The 22,052-nt window shown below is 41.3% G+C and overlaps 1 protein-coding gene across 1 annotated transcript; it reads right to left on the bottom strand.

The window, feature by feature from the left end:
* Positions 1 to 239: 239 nt before the first annotated feature.
* LOC122765921 (serine/threonine-protein phosphatase PP1-beta catalytic subunit-like) lies at positions 240 to 22,016 on the bottom strand. Its single transcript, XM_044020412.1, has 8 exons — positions 21,825 to 22,016; positions 6,638 to 6,769; positions 5,214 to 5,444; positions 4,736 to 4,840; positions 4,243 to 4,314; positions 1,933 to 2,084; positions 1,677 to 1,811; positions 240 to 836 (listed from the first exon to the last, which is right to left on the bottom strand). The coding sequence occupies exons 1-8, from the start codon at positions 21,979 to 21,981 to the stop codon at positions 732 to 734; spliced, it is 1,089 nt and encodes a 362-aa protein (XP_043876347.1). The 5' UTR covers positions 21,982 to 22,016; the 3' UTR covers positions 240 to 731.
* Between the last annotated feature and the right edge of the window lie 36 nt (positions 22,017 to 22,052).

Below are 22,052 nucleotides of genomic sequence, written 5' to 3'. Positions count from 1 at the left end.
AACACAATTATTGGAATAAAAGGAGTCAAAAAATTTCACTTAAAACAACACAATTTACTTGTACTGTGGATTAGTTGAATTCAGGTTAATACAAGGGGAAAAAATAATCTATGCGTGACTTTTTAAAAGTCAAGTTAAGCGTTGTTTTATAGATTCAAAACGTGACAGTTGGGCTCTAGTTTCCACAGAATAACCGAGCATCACAATGATGATTTTACAGGAAAGAACCACACAGAGCGTCCAGGTGCGTTTGTTTATTCCCTGTATTATTTTATTGAAAACCCAGCAGTCGTCGTTGATACCTGTGTTGTGTCTGAAGAAAAGAGATGTGGTAAATCTAAATTAGCCGTCATTCTGTTGTCACAAAAACAAAAAAGCGAAGAACAAAAAAGACAAAAAAAAAACTACACTGATATGCTACAGAATGAAACCTCACCGTTTTCTCATTTTTTGGGCGTCTTTTAACACTTGTTTTTTTAAAAAGGAAAAAGCGTGGAGGAAAGTGGGACAGCAGTTCTGGAGTGAAAAGTTAGATGACAGACAGACAGACAGACGTGTGTGTGTGCGTCTGTTTTCGTCCACAGCAGAGTGTTTGTGGCCTTTACTCGACGAAAGGTCGTTGAAAACAAAAACAAAACAAAAAATAAGCCGACAGGAGACAACCAGTGACTGTCGTCCCCCCTCGTTCCGTCTCTTCCTCCCTTCCTTCCCTCCCTCCCTACGTCTGTCCTTCATCGTTTCTTGGGAGGCTGGGCTGTGCGGGGAGGAGTAACAGGCCGTCCCGAGTTCATGCCTCCATACTGGTACTTTGCTTTCTTCTCAGACGGCTTCAGGATCTGAGGAAAGACGCAAAGACATTAGCAAGTTAAAATAGTAGATTTTTACCTTTTACACTTAGTTGTTCACTCAGATAAGAGCACTTTTAATGACGTTTAATCTGGACTTTCCTGATCCTTTTAAATCCAGTCATACTTGAATCTGAGTGGGATTTCAACAGGATTACAGACGTGCAGGTGTGGTCACAAAACGGTGCGTGTTTCAAAATAAAAGTTCATGATAAAAATACATATACGTTTGAATCTTACGAGGCTCTGTCACCGATTCCTTGGTCAAATATGACTTAAAGGGCCACTTCACCCAAAAAATATAGTTGTTTTTTTTTACTTTTTTTTTTTACTAATTTCCAGAGATTAATGTGCTATACACGACAGAGGAAGTTGGGATTATAAATAAAACCATCTAAACTGCCTTCAAAAAGAATAAAAGCCCCACATTGCTCTTAACTGTGTTTCTGTGATTTATGATCTGAATGTGAATTAATCAAACATGGCAGCGTCGTAATTGTTTTAAGTTTACTCTTCACTTGACCAAGTAAGTGGGAAAAAATGGGTGAAACAGCTCTTTAAGCTAAGAATAACAACACAGTCAGCTGGGGGGGAGCCCAATAATTCAAGAATGTAACTTAAGACACATTTTTACTGTGGATTAGATGAACTCGGGTTCATGCAAGGGCTGATCCAGTCATACTTTTAATCTATAAGTAGGATTTTTGAGGATTACAGAAATCACACTCTGTGAGGCGTTCAAGTACCTGTTTAATCTGCTGTTATGTCTAAATTTACAGATATATATATATATATATATATATGTCAGTATTATGTGTAATATATCATTACCTGGAAGGAGCACATGAGTGTTTCGTCCACGCTCATCATGCCGCCGGCGTTATCGAACTCTCCACAGTAGTTGGGAGCCGAGAACAGAGTCACCAGCTGCCGCTTGGCAAAGAACTCATAGCCGTCTTCTACCACCTGGGGGCATCAGACACACAGGAACATGAGTCACTGCAGAGCTGATGTACAAGTCTTTACAGACACATGTGTAAAGAGAGTGTGTGTGTCTGTGTGTGTGTGTGTGTGTGTGTGTCTGTACCTGGTGGGCTCGACAGATGAGGTCCAGGTCGTGGCGGTTCAGGAACTTGCTGACTACATCAGCTCCGAACGTGAAGGAGACGCCGCGGTCGTTCTCTCCCCAGCCTTGGACGTCCTTGTCTGGGTCTGACCACAGCAGGTCACACAGAAGACCTGGAGCAGCAGGTAAACACACAGCTCAATTAAATAATAACTATCTACATCAGGACGACTTAACACCTGACAAGTCACCTGTCGCCTGCTCTCTTTAACACAATCTTCTGTTATAAAGTCAATTATTTTTGCATTATAGTAATAACTCATTTAACGCCATAAGAGCCACTGTACTCGACAAAAATATTACATTTTTACAACGTTTTTCTTTTTTTTTCTCAACGACATCGTCTGGCTGCTCTTCTTCTAAAGGTTTTAACAGCAGACGAGCAGAACTTTAGCAACCCCTTCTGTTCAATGTTATATAACGCTTGAGAGCCCGACTAATTATCAAACATTTTCAGTGTAATTATGACATTTTCAATCATTATTATTTCCATCAGACATTAAAACATTAAGGCTTTCCCAACTTGTGGCTCTGGGGCCCAAAATCAGCCCACCAAAAGTTTTCATTTGGCCCACCAAACTTAAATTCTTTTTTAAAAAAAAAGACAAAACTCTTTATGCCAGGAGTGTAACAGTAAAAGTTACTTACAGTGTTGTAATGTAACAAAGTACAAATACTTCGTTACTGTACATAATTCATGTATCTATACTTTAATTTGTTATTTATATTTCAACACTTCCTCCACTACATTTCCTCCAACTCTCCAACCACATAAAATCAGAAGAAAAAGAGTTGGTTATGGTCATCACATTATGTACATATGTATGTGTACATGTAAGTTCTGATTGATTTAAACTGAGTTTCATACACTTTAAAAGATGATGAAGACGTTTGTTCAATAGAATAACGTTACTTTAACACTTTAACATTTAACCATGTTAAAGTGAAAGTAAAAATGATTTAGGGAACCTGGGATCCCAGTTCCTAATACAATACCTTAAAAAATGTTGTTTTCTTTTGGCTCGCGGCCTACGTTAAATTTGAATTTTGGCCGTTCAAGGGAAAAAGGTTTGGGCAGCCCTGTTTTAAATGAACACATACACACACACACACACATATATATAAACACATTCTTCTCATGCAGACAGTTGGAGTCTCCCTGAAAGACCATAAGAGGATCTGAGAGACAGCGGCTGCCAGCGCTGGAACACTGGCTGCCTTATAAGGACAAGAAGAACCGAGTTTAAAGAGGATGGCTAGGACTCAAACTAGCAAGTCCTTGTTTCACCAGGACTCAATAAACTTCCTCACAGAAGAAAAAAAAAAAAAGTAACCACAGAGTCATTTATCACGTCCTCTCATGCTGTCAGGATCATAAAACATACGTTTTGGCAAAGAGTGGAGACAAATCCGTCATGAACTGAGCTCGCATGAGGACGAGAATCGGGAGTGTGTGTGTTTACGAAGCGCCTCTGAGTCTCTCAGAGGAAACATAGTAACAGTGAACACATCAGTGCAAACGGCTTCCTCCCCGCCGATGCCAGATTTGTAATCTGTGCATTTTTGTGGAGAAGCTGGAGCAGCGATCACAGTTTGATGATGTATGACTGCAGAAAGCGTTGGTGACCGCTCAGGGTGACTTTGCAGATTGGTTTTTTTGGCACACAGAATAAACATTGTTAATCGAGTACTCGTGTTGTCCTTCTCAAACTTGGAAATGATGATGTTGTTTTGACCACACACCAAAATGATTCAGTTCAAATGATTTCTTTGTTATACGGAGCAAAGAAACTACTCAGAAAATACCCACATTTAAGTCAGATTAATAATCAAATAATCGTAGAAAGTCCTGAACACAACTGTCCATGTCTGAACGCAGTCTCCTGAAACAACCACCCGATACTAAATTAATTGTCAACTATTCCGATGATCGATCAAACAGTTTGAGTTTTCTTTTCATTATTAAAACAAGCGACTGGAAATGTGGTTACGTTAAGGTTAGTGTTTGGCAGATTATGGTTATCTGTTTAACAGATTACGGTTAGGCCAACCCAAGGCTGTCCAAATGAGTGAACGTCAATGAGAGTCCTTAATGGGACGCCGTCATGTGAGTGTACATGTACATATGGTAGGCTGTCAAGACAAATTTTAATTAAATCTTTGAAGGGACATTTTGTCCTCGTGAGGACGCATGATGTCTTTGAGTGTCCTCGCTAAGGACGCTGTACAAGAAGAATGTGTGTGTGTGTGTGTGGGGGGGGGGTGACATACCTGTGTCGGGCACATCTGTTGGTCTCATAATGCGTCGGATCTGCTCCATAGACTGAAGGTCAGGAGACAAACCTGCAGAACAATCACACTGATTCATTACAGGTTGTAAATCTCATCATTATCATCATCATCATCATCCATGCCTGTGCAGGTATTAATCCATAAGGGTGACGCACAAAAAGTGGCTCTGACCCATTTGGCTCACGGCAGATTAGTCAGTATGAAAACACTGAAGGTCAGAGGGTTTATCTGTCATGCTCCACATCACAGCAGTGAGAGTAATAAGTAAAAAGTAAAGTAAGTTCTACTTGAAGCTCTTACTTACTTCTAGCTCTTATTTGTACCCAAATGTTTAAATGCACTTTTGTAAGTCGCTTTGGATAAAAGCGTCTGCTAAATGACATGTAATGTAATGTAATGACAGGGAGGCACAAGCACCAAGCACAGACAGACAGACAGACAGAAAGACAGACAATCTCCTCCGAGCCAGTACCTCCGTGACAGCAGAAGATCTTCTCGTCCACGATGGCAGCGATGGGCAGGCAGTTGAAGCAGTCGGTGAACGTCTTCCACAGTTTGATGTTGAATCTGCGTTTACCTGTGAAATCAACGATGCCAGTGAGAGGCTGTTCAACTTGACAGATACAGTGATTTTTTAAAAAATATGGAGCCTGATTTAACTCCAGCCTCTGAAAGTTCTCCAAGGAACAAAATCAGTGATCATTAACCGTGTTAGTTGTCACTCTACGAAAGCTTTTTTTTTAATGCCATTTGTTACAAAAATAACATTCGCATGCTGAAAATATATCACAGTCGTGAGTTATGGTAATGAGAGAAGTATGCATGCTGAATCCTGTCAGCGATGGTAACAGAAGGGTTTACCCCTCCCTTTCTCTACATGCACGTGTGATGGAACTACCTTCACCAGAGTAGAGAACCTGACAGGAACCGCGTGACACAGAAGTACTCACACTCGTCGTAGAAGCCGTAGATGCGGTTGATGGAGGCGCACTCGTGGTTGCCTCTGAGCAGGAAGAAGTTCTCGGGGTATTTGATCTTGTAGGCCAGCAGCAGGCAGATGGTCTCCAGAGACTGTTTCCCTCTGTCCACGTAGTCACCCAGGAAAAGGTAGTTGGCCTCGGGGGGGAAACCGCCATACTCGAAGAGCCTCAGCAGGTCTGTGTACTGTCCGTGGATGTCACCTGTAGTGGAAGGCACAGATGGAGCAGAAAAAATGATAGATTAGGGATTACTTTTCCATTATTAAATTGATATAACTAGGGCTGCAAGTGACTTTTAAGTTAAGTTAGTTTTTATTAATCCCCTTAGGGAAAGTATTCCTCTGCATTTTGACCCATCCTAGAATTAGGAGCGGTGGGCTGCCACACTGAGTGGCGCCGGGGAGCATTGGGGGTTGGGTAACTTGCTCAGGGGTACCCCAGCCCTTTTTTGGCCGGGTGGGGATTTGAACCGGCAACCCTCTGGTTACAAGTCAAGTTCCCTTTCCACTTGATTATGGTAGTCAAGGCTATGTATCATACTCAATTACAAGTTATGTACAGATATTATTACAGGGTTCCCACACCTTGGTTGACATCAAATTCAAGGACGCTTCAGGACCAATTCCCTGAAATTCAAGGACCAAATGTGCTGACACAGCTTAAGATGGGAGGACAACGTGTGGCTATCTATTTGCAGCATGCTCTGCGTCCGGACAAATGATTGTCCTTGGGACCTTTTTCTTTGGTGAGTCAGAGATGTTGGAATTTGCATTTCCCAGGCATCACGTCATTTGCTCTCTCTTGCTTAACGTTACTCGCTCATTGTTCTGCGTCATGTCAACAGTGTAGAAAGACAGTTGACAGTGTCCACGACACCGCTAGTAATTATGACACGTTGTTTGTTAGTCTATGCACAACAAGCAATGCAGGGCGCATGCAACAGTAGGTGGCGTCGTACCAAACAAGGCCACATCGGCGGAGAGAGACGTTTACCTAAATGTCAACTTCACTCCTTTCTTGCACAAATTCACAATTCGCAAACTTTCAAGGCTCTTTCAAGGATTACTTACTTATTCTTCACTTTCTTTAATGCGTTTACTTCTAAAACGCAAGTACATTTTACATTAGAAAATTACTTTTGCAAGTAAAAGTCTTAAAGTATATGACATTTACTGTACTTAGGTGACACTTTCTGATACTTTTACTCACCCATCCCTTTAAGGTACTTTATACAAGACTGCTTTGAACTTATTTATTTGGTTTATTTTGAATGAAAGACTCAAAACATTCGGTTTTGTCAAATGTGTCGAGTAGTTGCAGCAGCGTTAGTTTATGGAAGAAGTGACGGGACACTGACAGACAGACTGGACACTATATAGCAGGAAGTTACTGACCACATATTTTGAGGGGAGCCTCCAGCTCCAGCAGGATCGGCTGACTGAGGAAGATCTCCCTGGACTTGATGCAGAGGCCGCGCACCTCAGCCTCCGTCATCTGGACAATCTTCCCTGGACGACATCTTCGCACTGTTAAAGAGATAAAGCAGAGGGGAATATTATAAGCGTGACTTTGAGTTATGTGTTTACAGATGTAAACTAGTGTGTCCTCAGTATCCCAGAACTTTTTTCCCTCCTCCCCCCAAGGATATGCCATGGCCGATCATCACATCACTGAAACCATCAACTCCCACAGGGCCAGTTTTCAAATGAACTTCAGACTAAATATGGGAGGCAGCGTTTAGTCAACAGACGGACGATGGAAACAGCCTGTGTCGGCAGTGTTGATGTTGACGGGAGTGTTTTTTTGGAGACACTTCCTGTTGTGTAACAGGGAGGAAAAGAGGCGCTCTTGTTTTAGATTGGCAATTACATCAGCGCCACATGCAAAGGTGGCTGATTATGCAGCTCAAATTATGCCTGCAATGTGTTTTCACAAGTGTTAATACACAGCCAAGGTGCAAACATGAGCTCCCATCCTGCTTCAGTGACATTTATTGAGTCATTTTTATGCATTAATGACTGCATTTAATAATGACTCCAATCTTTTCTGTATTACTCAGTCCAACTCAGGACACTGGACTGTGTGTTTGAGAGTTCCTTTGCCACTGCTAACGTGACTTCTTCCAGCAACATTTATTTTTCTTCATAACATTTAAAACCTGCTAACAACAATGTCTTGTTTAGCTAAAATATGCAAAAAGAAGTAGTCTTATTAAGCTCATTCTCATGTGCTTTAGGAAAAAGAAGCTGAATTTGAGCTGAAACGTTTATGTCTTAACAGATTAAAAGATTAAAACAGATTATTCCAGGTTTTTTGGGATTGTTTTGTTCCGTTTTTGAAGGTTTTGATGAAAATATTGTATTTTATAGCACCGTGTTTGGTTTAAAGAAGTTAAAGCGATGTTTCTTTTTGGTTTTCTAAAAACAATCAGCTGATCAATGACATTACCGCAAGCTGAAGCTGTGTACCATCACAATCTTGTACTGAAGAGCGCCTTTGCAGCTTGTTTTTTTTTAAATTTTCATTGGCAGTTTTTTAATTCAAAAAACAATTAACTGATTGACATCACACATAAGCAGGTTCAGGATTAATCACGTTCAAAATGTGCAAACAGAAGAAAAAATAAAACCTGAAAACCACCTCATCAAACAATCCTGCAGGTCAGACACTAAATTGTGTCTACTTCCGCAATTTGCTTTGCAAATTCACACACAAGAGCAGCTACAGCCCCAAAACTGGAGACACACACACAACCGAGCTCTGTCTACGACCAACGCAAAGCCAACCGGAACATTTATAACTTTCCCCCCAGCATTATTTCCATGTTTTGCCTCAGATGAATGACACAACCACAGACAGCCTCCTCTCCACCCGCTGCTCCACAGAAGTGGGCCAGAGCTGAGCGAGACTGTGGCTGTCAGACGACACCACAGCAGCACCGTGGAAATCCAAGCAGGCGTCAAACATCAGCAAACAGGTGAATCAGACAGATGTGGTCAGAGCAGAGCAGAGCAGAGAGGAGGAGAAGGAGCACATATAGGACACTCAATGAATCCAATTTAGGGGAGTTTCTCAATGAAATAAAACAAATTCTCTCATTTCAGCTTTTTACATGCCAATATTTTCTTGGTTCATTTTCTTCTACATGACATTAACCTGAATATCTTTGGTTTTCGGGCCAAACATTCAAGGACATTTCACTAATTTTGTGTGTTTATTAATTGAAAAAATAGTCAACAAATAGAGTAGAAAATGTGAATAAGTAAGTTGCAGCCAAAACATGTGTATAATACAGATTCCTGCCTGCACTTCACAGGTCTCAAGGTGTTTTAAAGGGGAAAAGTGTGTGTGTACCTTGTATTCTTTATGTTGTAGGGACCTACATCTGTTTACACAGTCACATTATGAAAACGTCTTCCTTTTGCGGACAAAAATCAAGTCCCCCTAACTACATTCACAAGGTGAAGGCAAGTTTTAAAGTTAGGCTGACGTTAGGCTGAGGTTAAAGTTAGAGAAATGCAATGTCCTCTGAAGTTATGGAAACCAGTGTGTGTGTGATACCACGTGACCCTGACATTTCTGCCCGGACATAAACACTCCCTCTGTCCCGTCTCCAGCGCCAAACACAACCTGCCACACCCCACACCTGGTAAAAACGGGCTAAATTTGGAACTGTCCACACAAGCAAAACATAAACAACATTTTTCACAGGGAAACATGAAAACACAAACAGCTCGACGAGAGCCTCGCTGTGAGGCCGACCGCTCCTGTTGTTGTGTGTGTTTTAAAAAGCTACCGGGCCTGTGGTTTAGAAACACAAACAAAGATGATGTGAGCATATTGTTTAATCAGCACAATTCAGGAGTCTCTGTGTGTGTGTATGTGTCCACTCGTTGATTTCACACCCCTCCCTTTCAGCTGTGTGATGACGCGTTTGGAGGTCTGTGCGAGCTCAGCTGACCGAGAGGGAGACCTGATATAGGACACACACGCCGACACTTCGTCTGGTCTTTCTGCAGCTGCAGAACATCATGACAGCCTAAACCCAACCCTAACCTGGACCCAATTCTAACCCTAAACCCAAGTTTTAACTCTCAAATAGCCTAATTCATGTACGCCTGAACATTTTGTTTTGTTTTCACACCGGTGCTCTAAAATGTTTATTTAACAAAATTAACTTTTTAATCGCCCCTTTTTTAATTAGTTTACATATTATTTTATGTGAAATGTATAAAATAAATTGATTATTAATGGATTCTTACATCAATCGCCAAGCTCTCCGTTATTTCCGCGTCTTAAATGTGAATGATTCCTGGTTTCTTATAACAAAACAAAATAATAAACTAAAACAAGGGCTCTGCCCTGAATGTTTACAAAAACAAAGTATGTGGGGCTTTTATTCTGAAAATAACACTTAATATTATAATGGTGTCTGACTTCCTGTCCCACTCGTCATCTGGCAATAATAGAACACACACGCATTCAGTGGAATTCACACAGCCCGGGTAAAGATATTACATATTTATTTTAAGGTAAATTCAAAAGGTTCAAAGCACGTTTTTTCCAATTTTAAGTCAATGAGTAATCGTGATTTCAATTGTGACCCAAATAATCCAGCAGATGATTTTGGTTTGTGGACAAAACGGGGGAACTATTTCAACATTTTCCGACATTTTATGACACAAACAACAGAGTTCCAGCCCTAAAATAAATACGTGCAGTGCAGACACAAAATGCAGACTGGTGAGACCATAACTGTTGTTCAAATAAAAGTTTTTTTCAAGTTTGTGTCTCAGTTGTTACTGGCCACAGAAAAAAACCCAAATCGGTTCGACCTCAAGTGTGAACCAACCAAAACGTCCTCACAACTATATATAAACACGCAGGACTAGTTTCACTTGCATGGGAGGATCCCCTTTCATTATGGTTAAGGCAGAGCCAGGAACACACAATCACATAAACACACACCGATATTCAAACACACTAAGTGATCCAGTGACCATGGCTTCAGGTCATACCACTACAGGCTTTTTGGCTGGGGCAGTATTCTCTACTCTTTGTCACCACTGCACTGCAGAAACAAACAGCCAGACAGACAGAAAGAAAGAGGAAAAACGACAAGAGAGTAGGTGGAGGTGGTGGTGATGGTTCCCTACATCTGATCACCATGGCAACCCAGTAAGACCAATTTCCAGCCTGTGAGGTGCTGGTGAGCAGAGCCACCACTGCTGCTGCTGCTGCTGGAGGGAGGGGAGTGGCGGTTGATTTGCAGATAAAGAGGCATCTCCACCAGCCATCCCACACCCTGCATACTAACATGCGCTGCACCCAACAGCAGTGAAACACACACACACACACACACACACACACACACATCATTATAAAACTTGCCAAAAACAAAACATCCACTATACACAGGCAGCCAGGAAAACATGAGAGGACGAGGAGAATGTGTTTGACTGTTCTAATCAACTCCAGAGGGATTTTCAAGGGAAGCAACAAGTCTGTGTTCATATCAAAGGTGGAGGATTTAGCTGTGATTCAGATTACTCATTTGGTGTATATTAAAATGATCAATTATTACTCTCATTAGTTCAACAGATGATGACACACAAGGATAAGTTTTAGTTTGAGTGTCCAGCCTGCAGCGCCTTACTTGTCACCGGACTGATTTGGTGCCGTTAAGAAAAGTCTGAGGAGAACGACATCAGTGGTTCTGGTTCTGGTCACATTGTGTCGGTTGTGACAACCCACATTGCATTTTGGGAAATGTAGGATCAATCATTCATCGATTAATCTTTCTCAAGATCAGATTCAAAACACTGGGATGACATTACGGCTCATTTATCAATTATAGACAAATTGTTACCAATTTTGAAAATTGATTTATCTGTGTTTGAACCAGTGATCGTTTGGTTTGTGGATAAAAAGGTAAACCTTTGAGGATTGGTAAACTTTTTTGCCATTTTATGGACGACACAAGTCATCAGTGAATCAATCAACAAAGCTCAACAGATGAATAGATAATGAAAAGAATCATTAGTTGCTGACCTGATCCGCTTGTCCAACAGAAAATCTGTCACAAATGTCAATGAACCATTAATCTTTTATAATTGTTCTAACTGCGAGGCGTCATGTTTGACAATAAACTGATTAATGTCTGTTATGTTTACACTCTGTCCTAACATCTCATGCACCACCCACTTTACTCAATTAAAGCGTGGGAGTCACTCATGTGTCAGTGGCAGCAGTGAGATTAAATAAGGACCTTGAACGCCTCATCTGAGCAGCACACTCCAGTCCTTCACCCCCAAATTTGGTCAGGTACGTATGTGTGTTTCCCTGGGTGTTTATTTCAAGCTTTATTCACACTGAACACTCTTTTCCTTTCTCTGGCTTAATAATGCAAACATCACTGACTGCACTGCAGTGTCGGTTGCAGTCTCTCTCTCTCTCTCTCTCTCTCGTATCCTTTCCCAGACCTCCTTTTCCCTCTCTCCGCCTCCTTCCTTCCCCTTCCATCTATTTATTTCCAAGTTGCATTTTTGGCTGTGGCCGAAACTCCGGGGCCACCGCTGTCCTCCACCTCGCCGGTGGTGTGCGCTGACGTCACACGCCTCGCACCTCCTCCCCTCCCCTCCCAGAATCCTCTTTGCATTCCTCGCAGAGCCTCAGACGCTCACAGCCCGAGCCATGCCCAGCTTCAGTGCAGCTTGGGTAACAATTCTGGGCTAAGATTTAAGGACGATGACAAGAATGTACATGGAAACCAATGGACAGCTGAATCAAAGAATCTTGGAGTTTAAACTTTTAGGTTAATTTAGTTTCCTTCACTGATACATATGCATTATTATACATATAATTACAATATATAAATTACCACAGAACCTCTGTAGCATGATATTTTATTTAAAAAGGCCCAGTATTTTGTATTTTACCCTGCAATTCCTACTCCTGGTGTCAATTACAGCTTTACCCAAATACCAAATTTGATGATCAATTCATCTGTTTGAGAGTTTTTTTTTTATTAATTAAAACAAAGCTCTCTCTCATTTTTCAGCTTCTTATATGAGAATATTTTCTGGGGATTTTGCACCAAATGACAAAGAAAATCATTAAAACGTTTGCAGAAAAACAAGACACTTGTTTGGGAAACACTGATCAACATTGAGAAAGTAATCAACAGATGAATCGCTTATGAAAGAAAGTAATTATTAGTTGCAGCCCAACAGTCAATAATGAAGTTTTTAATTGTCTCAGGTTCCACATTTTCAACCTAAGTTCAAAACCAGTTAAGCAATACATATTTTTGGCTTACGCTGTCACATCGCCAGGTGGCTTGTTTTCTATGTTAAATCAATAAATCTGATGAATTAATTCAATTCAGGGCAAGATTATATGACAAGCAGTTACAGGACTGTGAAAATAGTTACCATCCAGTCAATAATAGAAACAGGATATGGTGTTTAATGCTCTGTTGACATTGCCAAAACCAGCCTGAGAATGTTATTAGAGCTTCGTCTCAATGTTTGATCTGTACAGTAGGAACAAGCCACTGAATCAGAGTCCGGCTGCCAAATCCCTGACAACTAAATTCACTGCCCATCCCATTATGCCATGTGTTCAACCACAGCTGTTACACAGAGCTGTTGCAGCACAGAGAATGACACGCCAGGTGAGCACACAGCTGAGCTATGGAGGAGTCGTTTTCAGAAGGACAAACCTGGTGTGTCATCGGTGACGAACCTACAGACCTTTGCTTTTCTTATTCTCTGTTTTTTCTTCCTGTTTTGAAGCTAAAAAGTTGATTTTTGACATATTTAATCATGGACATGAGGATATTATTATTTACAAATTATAAAAAAAAAAGCTTTTTTTTGCTGACAACGTTTTTTGATAAACTTTTTCATGTATTTATCTTTGTGAGGAAATACTGCAGTGATTCTACACTTCTTCTCGTCATTAAAACCACTCCTTTGTGAAAAAATTGTTTGAATTCTAACCAAAGCTCCCACTAAAAAGATAAACACTTATATGGCATGGGTATAAATGAAAAGGAGGGGTGGTGATCAACGACAAGCTTTTTCCAGTCACCATTTCTTCTGCCTCACTGGTTGCAAACTCCTTGTGCTAAGGGGTTGAGGAAGTCAACTATTTTTCCATTCATTAAAAAGAGCAGAGTTCACTTGAACAATGTGGGATATGGGGATAGAGAGCGACTTACAGACAGATCACTCCTGCCAGGCATGACCATATATGGGCGCCGCTCAGTAGAGGAAGCAGGACAAACAGGGAGCGCTGGGAAGGCTCTGTCGTCGTATGTGATGGAGACAGAACAAGAAGAGGGAGGGTGGGCACGGGCCAAGGCTCTTTACTGAGCCACTCGGCTTCACACAACAGTGAAACGTCTGTCAGCGGCAACGAGCTGCGTAAACCTATTCACATCAACAGGTCACCGAGGTCAGCGCTATATCAGGAGCTTCAAAATAGGCCTGAACACTACAAGTCAATTATTCAACCGTTGAGCCGTCAACAAGACACTTTACTTCCCCGGTCCCCCTCTAGCCACAATAAAACCTAGCTCTACTGGATTTGTCAAGCTGTCATACTGTTTGTTTCCTTCTTTATATCTATATAACAGGAAACATGTAAAAGGACCATAGAGAGGTGCAATCAAAACTAAAGGATGACTTTTGGATACTACAAGTGTCCACTCCATTGAGAGCAACAGTTTCATGTAAATGGTCCGTATTTATGTGGCTCTTTTCTAGTCTTGATGACCACGCAAAGCTGCTTTACACTACAGTTTTGCTTAAGTGTCTTGCTCAAGGACACATCGGCACGTAGACTAGCGGAGCCGGGAATCAAACCCACACCCTCCGAAAGACGTAGAACAGCCTCATAAAGACACAACATACACTTAGCATGAGATGCTAAAATGTTCTGCGGAGACGCAGAGTCAGGAGTTTTTCCTCCCCCCATTGTTAATAGAAACTTATTAATGAAAGCAGATTATAATATTTCTGAATGTTTCATTTTCTCTAACTGCAGAGAGAAGCTATTCCAAGAATTTGATGGGTCAAGCAGAGGCATGAATTCTGAAGTAGGTATGACTGTGCATGTTTTCCTCACTGCTGCGCCCATAAAGATGCCCAGTCAGACCTTTTTTAGCTCTCCAACTCCATTCTCTATTCTTTCCAAGAGGGCATGGCGCCAGCAGCTCCCCACCACTCCTCCATATAACCCTCTCCCACGCAGGGGCAACGGAAAACAGTGACCCCTCAGTGAACGCAAGCACAAAGCACCTCTGGCGAGGAGAGTGGGAGCAAAATCTTACAGCCGAAATCCTGACTGCGGTGGCATTTCTGCGCAGTCTTTCGCATTTTCACTGGACGTTTTGTTTCGCCTTTAAGTGCCACGGGTGAATGGACGTCTTTGTGGGGCGAGAGAAAGGATGAAATTGAGAGGAAAGACTGGAGGAGAAGTAAACAGGAGGCACTGCTGCAGACACAGACGGAGGGAGAGATGGAAAACACGACGAGAGAAATGGAAGGAGCGACATGGAGGAGACAGAGAGGGAATATAAGGAGAGGGCAAAAGGGGGATTTATCTGAAAGCCTAGCTGGACGGCTGGTGCCAGGGGGTGGACATTCACCACCGCACAGGCTCCACCATTGTTGTTTCCAGAACAGAGGACCATGCCAGCAACACTGAACACCACGCAATACAACAGCTGTCCAGCATGTCCCACGAAAACAAACAGCGTGGCACTAATATAAGACGTTCTGTGAAAGAGAGGCACTAATTATACAGTATATACACGTAAACCTCTCAGACAAGGACAATCAATGTCTTCTGCTGGTGCCCAGTATTCCAGTGTTTACTGCACTTTCTATACGGGGACGCACTTATCGTGATGCAACTCACATTAATCACGCAACATGAGCAAATTTGTGCATAATATAGCGACTACTTTATTGCAATGGCACCCACTATTGGTTAGTATCGGTATACTGGTCAAAATCACTGGATCAGATATATACAGTACAATATATACAGTTGGATAATTATGTCTTGGAGTACTCAACAGCTTCATAATAATAAATGGTCTAAAATGACTGTATGAGGCTAATATCGGTACTCGATACTCGAGTTTGTAATATCATGTGGTATCGTACCATCCCTACTATTCTGTAATACCTAATATAATATAATCATGAAATGGTAAATGAATAGTTTCCAAGAAAAGTTTGATACATGGTTTACAACTGTGATTTAAAACATATGCATAGATTTTGTTTGGGGACTCAACCCATCTGTGTGTCACTGCTGTATATAATACGCAGGACTGCATTAGTGTACAAGCTCTGAAACTAAAACCAGATTATAAGAGTTTCGAAAGAAGAAACAAAAATGAAAGTGAACGTCAAACTTAATCCAACATGACCGCTTCATTTCCAGCTACCGCCTCCCTTGGGTGTTATATGATCACTGATCTCGGCCGGCGAATGTTGGCAAACATCTGTGCTAACACGCGGCAACATAAATTATCAAGTGTGAGGGGTTTCACTGCTAAAGACGTGGAAGTGAGACAGTTGTTAAACCATGGCAGGCACGTCAGCCACTTGGAATTAAAGGTCATATGGCGAATGCAAACTGGAAGTGGAAGAGACTCTTATGCCATTTGCTGGTAAAGTTCCTTTATATGAGAATCAGTCTCATTGTTGTGTCTGTGTTGTTGTGCCAATTAGCTGCCATTTGATCTTTAAAGGAACAACAGTGCTATCTATTGGTGCTTTTCCATTACATAGTTCTAGCCCGACTCGGCTCTACTTGTTTCTACTCGGTTTGGTATGAGGCACGTCATTTTCCATTACTATTGTAGCTCCTCAACGCACGTCTTCATAGCACAGCTGCATGAAACTGACCGTGACGATGTTTTATATGTGAGTTCAGAACTTCCTGCATGACAGACGCACAGACTCCCTCTGACACGGTCACTGAACTGAAATACGGCTGAACGGGTTGTGATTTGGCTCACAATCGCCGGTTTTCAGCAGCGCTCGGCAGATTTACGCTTGTTTTCGGGATTTTTAACTGATCTACAGTTCAACATTGTTCGAACGTCGAACTCTCTGACCAATCAGTGGCCGGCAGTCTGTTGACATCACATTTTAATCTCGGATCAGCTCGCTTGGAACCTCGACAGAGCGCGTACTAAAAAAAGCACCAGGTACCAGGTACTATCATAAATGAAAAAGCAAACAAATGAGTAGAGTCAAGTGAAGCCAAGTTGTGCTAGAACTGTATGATGGAAAAGCGCCATATGTGTTGCCTGTGTTGTTCCAAATGCTGAAAATTACACAAAAAACAACACTGAGCTTGTGTTCCGTAATTACAACCAAAACTGCGTACATAATAGCAAATAAACTGCTAAACCACAGTAAATGCAGACCACAATATACAATCTGCACAGTTCAATAGTGTGTGACAAACACAACCTGGACAGCTCCTAAACAGTGAAACGCTCTGCCGGAGGTTTTATGTACTCCTACATACAGAGCTACGACTTGGCTGGAGTCTTGGTCCATAAAAACGACAAAACGGCTCCAAAGTGAAACTTTCCACGCTGCCTTTTATCTCCGCTGGCTAAAGTATGGGGCAGTGGTTCCGATTGTGGCACATTAAGTCTTCAGGCCACCTGTCCTGCCAGAACAGACTGAGTTTGTTGCTAGAGCCCGGGCCAGTGTGGCACACTGGGGGAAACTGGGGCCTGTAATGGCTGTATTTGCTGGATCACCGCTAAAAAGGCACAGTGCAGCAACAGTAAAATAAAAAACTAATGAAGGGGTGATGGTGAACGGAGGGCTCGACACGCACCACGTTGCCTCAGCTGCAGTCGACTGTGTTGAGACGACTCAAGTGTTTCTGTGAATGCTTTGAAAGAAATGTGTCAATGTGAAAATGGTCAGTTCAAACGCGCTGTTAAATGGTACTCGGAGTTGTACTGAAACAGCAGAGGATGATGGATTTCCAGCAGCGTCGTGTAGTACGGTGTAGGGAAGCTGTGTTCGCGTTGATTCCTTCTCTCCTCACCGCAGCGATAGGACGTCACACCTTGGTGATTCAAACCCAAAAGCAGCCAAAGTGCAACCCTATAATCAGCTACGCACACACTGACTGACACAGTGGTGAATACCTTTGCAAAGGGACTGAACAATTAAACATTTTAACATCAAAATGGCAAACTGTATACACATCGTGTACAAATTGGATGGAAACCCAGTTATTAAGATATATTTAACAATATCAATATTGCGACATATGTCACACACATACACACAAATGCCATCTTAATCATGCAGTCAAATCAGTGTGTACATCTACAACCTCTTGAGTTGCTCACTTCACAGCTGTGACTCACGTCATTGGTCACAAGACAACAAATGACACGTTATTGTCTCAACAGTGACAAATGAAACCAGAGAGGCCAGAAACTGAGGACACCGACTGTAAACTGTCAATCAGGTTTAGCCTGTCGTCCAGACGACACGCCGGAGGACACGTGCGCACTGAGTGACACAAGGATGCATCTTCTCCTCCACAGGCCATTTTTTTCTCACCAACAGTTCTCAAATTGTTCAATAAAACGTAACAAGAAATGTGTGTTGTTGAAATCATTTCTGAAACGTAACCACGGACACTGAATATTGTGGATTCTGAAGGTAGTCACGTGAGGACAGTGCAGTATAGCTGGACATTTAAGGTTGATTTCAGATATAAGTATGAGTGCCGGGATTAAAATAGCTTAAAGTCTGTTTTATTTGTGTTACCAATAAACAAAAGAAAACCATGCTAATTTAATTTCAAATTTACATGAATATTAACACTCAGTTCAGCTAATAACACAACAATGAGGAAGGAAAGGATTCTAGACCAGGTGGTTCTTTTTAAAGCAGGGTGATAAAATCATAATTACAGCAATATAACTGTTTTCATGAGAAATATAACAAATGTTCAACGCATTTGTATAAAGTTTATGTTTTAAAATGTTACACATACAACGCTGCTTTAACTTTTGTGTATATGACGTGCTTATCTGTTTAACGAGTGTTTTTCTGCTCATAAAAACGGTTTGAAAACACAATTATGCAGTTCCTATCCTCACTTTTATTGCGAAATTATCAATATTGACTTGTTTTATTTGAAGATTCTGTTAATTGTGATGACTTTTCTTTGCCACGTCATTCACAACAATCATGGAACATTAAAACTAGTTATTATACATTATGTGTAATGTTTAATGTGAAAGATTTCATTAAAAAAACAAACTAAATAAAGAAATAAAGTTAAAGGACACACACTACAAGCATTCCCACTCTGTTTTCCCTTATATTTTCAAAGAAAATACATAATATCAATAGTGCTGAGGGGCAACTGTATACTAGTATTGCACTTGTCATGCTTTACCCCTGTGTTTAAAGGGTAAGTGAATTTCTTCCAGGGACAGCTGTGCCTGCTGACATTTACTAGGAGATCAGGGAGCTCTCTTTGTGTGCATGTGTGTGTTAGTACTGTATGTTGGGGTGGTAACAGAGCTCACTGGAAAAGGTAAAAGATCAACCAGTCGCAGTGGTTTAACAAAGTATTTCAGTTTGTATACCTGAGGTGGGAGAAAAATCCCTAAAAGAAGAAATCCATCCTCAAAAGAAGTGGAGGACAAAAGAAAAGCTGCTGACGGACCTTTCTTACTGGTTTCATCAGGAAGAAAAAGTAGTGTTGGTGAAAGGCCGGATAGAGTCATCATGTCCTAAAATAAAATGTCACCCTTGTGTAAAAATAGAATACAGCTGAAGCACCAGGGACAGTTTGGGTGCAGAAATTTAGTTTTTCCGTCTGTGTGTAGCCCAAATACGTCTGCATGTGATTTTTTCATTGGCTTTTTTATCAAAACAAAACAAACTAGGGATGCTTGATATCTGACTTTTTGCCATATCTGATATGCCGAGTGCTTGGGCCAATAACCGATATATATACATATATACGTATATATATATATATACACATATATATAAGTTTTTTCCTATGTCCAACTGCAGAGGTCATTTAGTCTCTTCTCGTGAAATTAACATAATATTTTTTCACGTTTCAGCAGATGTAGATATAGTACATGTTCATAGAAGCCAGCATAGAAGTCAAGGAGGTAGCAGCCTATTGAACTTGCTGTAACTTGGTGGATCTTGATGTGTTTGCTGATATCCCATAGTACAACAGTGTGATGGCATCTTTTGTTTGTAGTGCTACATTTGATGCAAAATTAGATTTTTGTGAATTAACACTGTTGTCTTTCTGGGTCTCCAGGGAAACTTGTTTTCCCACAGTTTGCCTACATTTTCAGATGCTTTTATGCGAGCCAGAGTAGTAGTAACAACATTTACTCCTAGGTCAAATGACTCTGTCTATTGGCATTCTCTGCATTAATAGGAACATAAGATCCCAGCAAATTTCTTCTTCCTTTGCTTAATTTTCATATAGTAATGGATTAATAACTGAATAATGTCGCAGACCATCCTCTGCTTTGTTTCTGCACCGCTGACAATAAGAACTGTGTTAATTGATGTTTTGTGGCTTCTGTCTTCTCAGTGTGGAAAAAGGCTCCAGTAATGACAGGCTTAAAACTCTCAGTTATAATCAGAGTGTGCATGAGACTACTTCAGTGTCTGTATCAGCCTTTGGCTTATTATGGCATTTTTTCACCAAAAACAAACCCGTCGGATACAAACTAGCTGAGGTGGCTGCAGCGGCTGGAAGAAGGCGGATGGTGGGATTCCTTCACAGCTCACGTCTGGAAACCTTTTTTTTTTTAACACTCTGATCCCTCAAATTGCCTTCATTGAGGTTTCTTTCTCACTGCATTAAACCCGAACAACAACAGCTATCTCAGTATGAGCTAAATATGAAGCCCTGCCAAGCTGACAACACACACCCTCACCCTGCTGCTGCCCACACACCAAGATCAAACAGGCATTATTATGCAACCAAAAACCAATTATTCCAAATTATTATCTGACATGTTGAACCGCGGCACGCCCATTCATTTACAGACATACTGCACATATTAGTGTGTGAGATTTTCAGCACAATGAATCAGTGTGTGTGAGAGAGAGAGAGAGAGAGGTGACAAATTCTGTCTGTCACAAGCTGTGACGTGTTTACTACAGAAACAGCGGGGTATTGAGGAGAGTGACAGACACGGGGAAAGGCGGAGAGATTAACTCCACTGTGTTGCCATCCCTTATTTAGCACGGCTGGTAAAGTCACCCACTTGATGCCCAACACATCACAGTGGTGCAGGAGCAACAACAGCGCTTAGTAAAGTACCAACTAAGTGCTATCTTTGTGCAAATCAAACATAAACAAAGTAGAGATATTGGGACAAAGCCAAACAAATATAATCGTAATATGCAACGTTTGATTTCCTGAGTAGATGGAAATAAACTGTAGACAACTTTCTGAGTTCTCATCATATACAGGGGAAGTGTGGCAGGGGCAACACTGCTCACAGAAGAGCAAAATTAAGCTGAGTGTAAAAAAAGAAACTCTCCAAAAAACTATTTCCAAAAACAATAAAGTTAAAATAACCTACATTTCTGCTTTCCAGAATAACACAGTGATCAGTTTAAGACAAATATTAAGAACATTAGGACTGAACATGATTCACAATCTCAATATTTGTGTATGGCTAAGAGAGTTCCTTGAGAAAACTGCATGTTTATTTATCATGGAATATCATAGATCCAATGACATATGTGAATATTACCACTTACACACACACACCAACACTGTGGAGCACCTTCTCCTTTCACTGAGAACAAATTGTGCCAGATCACATTTGAAAATAAGCATTTAACTTACGGCTACATTAAAACACAAACATAATACTTGATAAACAGTAACAGAGCTCAAACAATCGCGATGAAGTTTTCGGCATACTTCGTATAGACCATGTTGCACTTTGTTTGAGGATAATGTGAACTTTTTAAACTCAGTCTTCCATCTCGTCCAGCTCTGGTGTGTTAAATTGCAAAGGAAAAAGCAGACTGAGCTACTTTGGATGGTGAATGGCAACATAGCTTGTGTGTGTGTGTGTGTGCTTCATATATGCACATATATGACTTAAATAAAATAGCATCACTAATGATAATGACTTAATTATAACATTTAAACTAGGCCACGGTATATTGCTGTAAGTTCAACGGTTGTTCGGACATCACTCCTCCAGCTACAACTTTGTTAACACAGACCTGTGAAGTGACATTTAACTCCACATGTAACTCAGGAAGTCAGTCAAGTGTGACAGATATCATTTATCTCCACTTCACCGGTAAAAAGAAATAGAGGCGGCAGCTGTGAGTTGTTTTACTGACAGACACGCAGACTAGTTCTGTTCACTACGAGAGCGAGTAAAGCGGTAAACCTTAACTGGTCAACTTCAGTCAAAATTAAACCTTAAATCACGCTTCGGGGCTAAAACCCACAGACCACAAGGTAAAGTGACCGGAATAGTATTGCAGAACTCACCCTCTAACAGCCTGGAAATCAGCGAGTCGACGTCCAGCTCCCCCTCCGCCATTTCTGTAACCAACAGCTCTGCCCTCCTCAGACGGTCTGGAGCGAACAGGCGGGCAGGCAGGCGGCAGGAGGGCAAGGCCCCGCCTCGGTGCCATGAACGCACCATCAACCTCCTCCCACTCTCTTTTTCCCATATGAAACTACTGTGGTGCCTTCGCGTACCCCTCGGATACTCTC

Source organism: Solea senegalensis, linkage group LG3 (genome assembly GCF_019176455.1).
Source record: "Solea senegalensis isolate Sse05_10M linkage group LG3, IFAPA_SoseM_1, whole genome shotgun sequence".
In the NCBI taxonomy this organism is placed as follows: Eukaryota; Metazoa; Chordata; class Actinopteri; order Pleuronectiformes; family Soleidae; genus Solea; species Solea senegalensis.
Note: the sequence above shows the minus strand (reverse complement) of the source record. Positions and strands in the feature narration are given on the sequence as shown.

Coding starts and splice junctions, on each gene's coding strand:
- LOC122765921 (XM_044020412.1), bottom strand. CDS start 21,981: ATGGTGCGTTCATGGCACCGAGGCGGGGCCTTGCCCTCCTGCCGCCTG. Junction 6,770..21,824: donor GATTTCCAGGCTGTTAGAGG/GTGAGTTCTGCA, acceptor TCTCTTTAACAG/TGCGAAGATGTCGTCCAGGG. Junction 837..1,676: donor CACTCATGTGCTCCTTCCAG/GTAATGATATAT, acceptor GTCTTTCCTCAG/ATCCTGAAGCCGTCTGAGAA.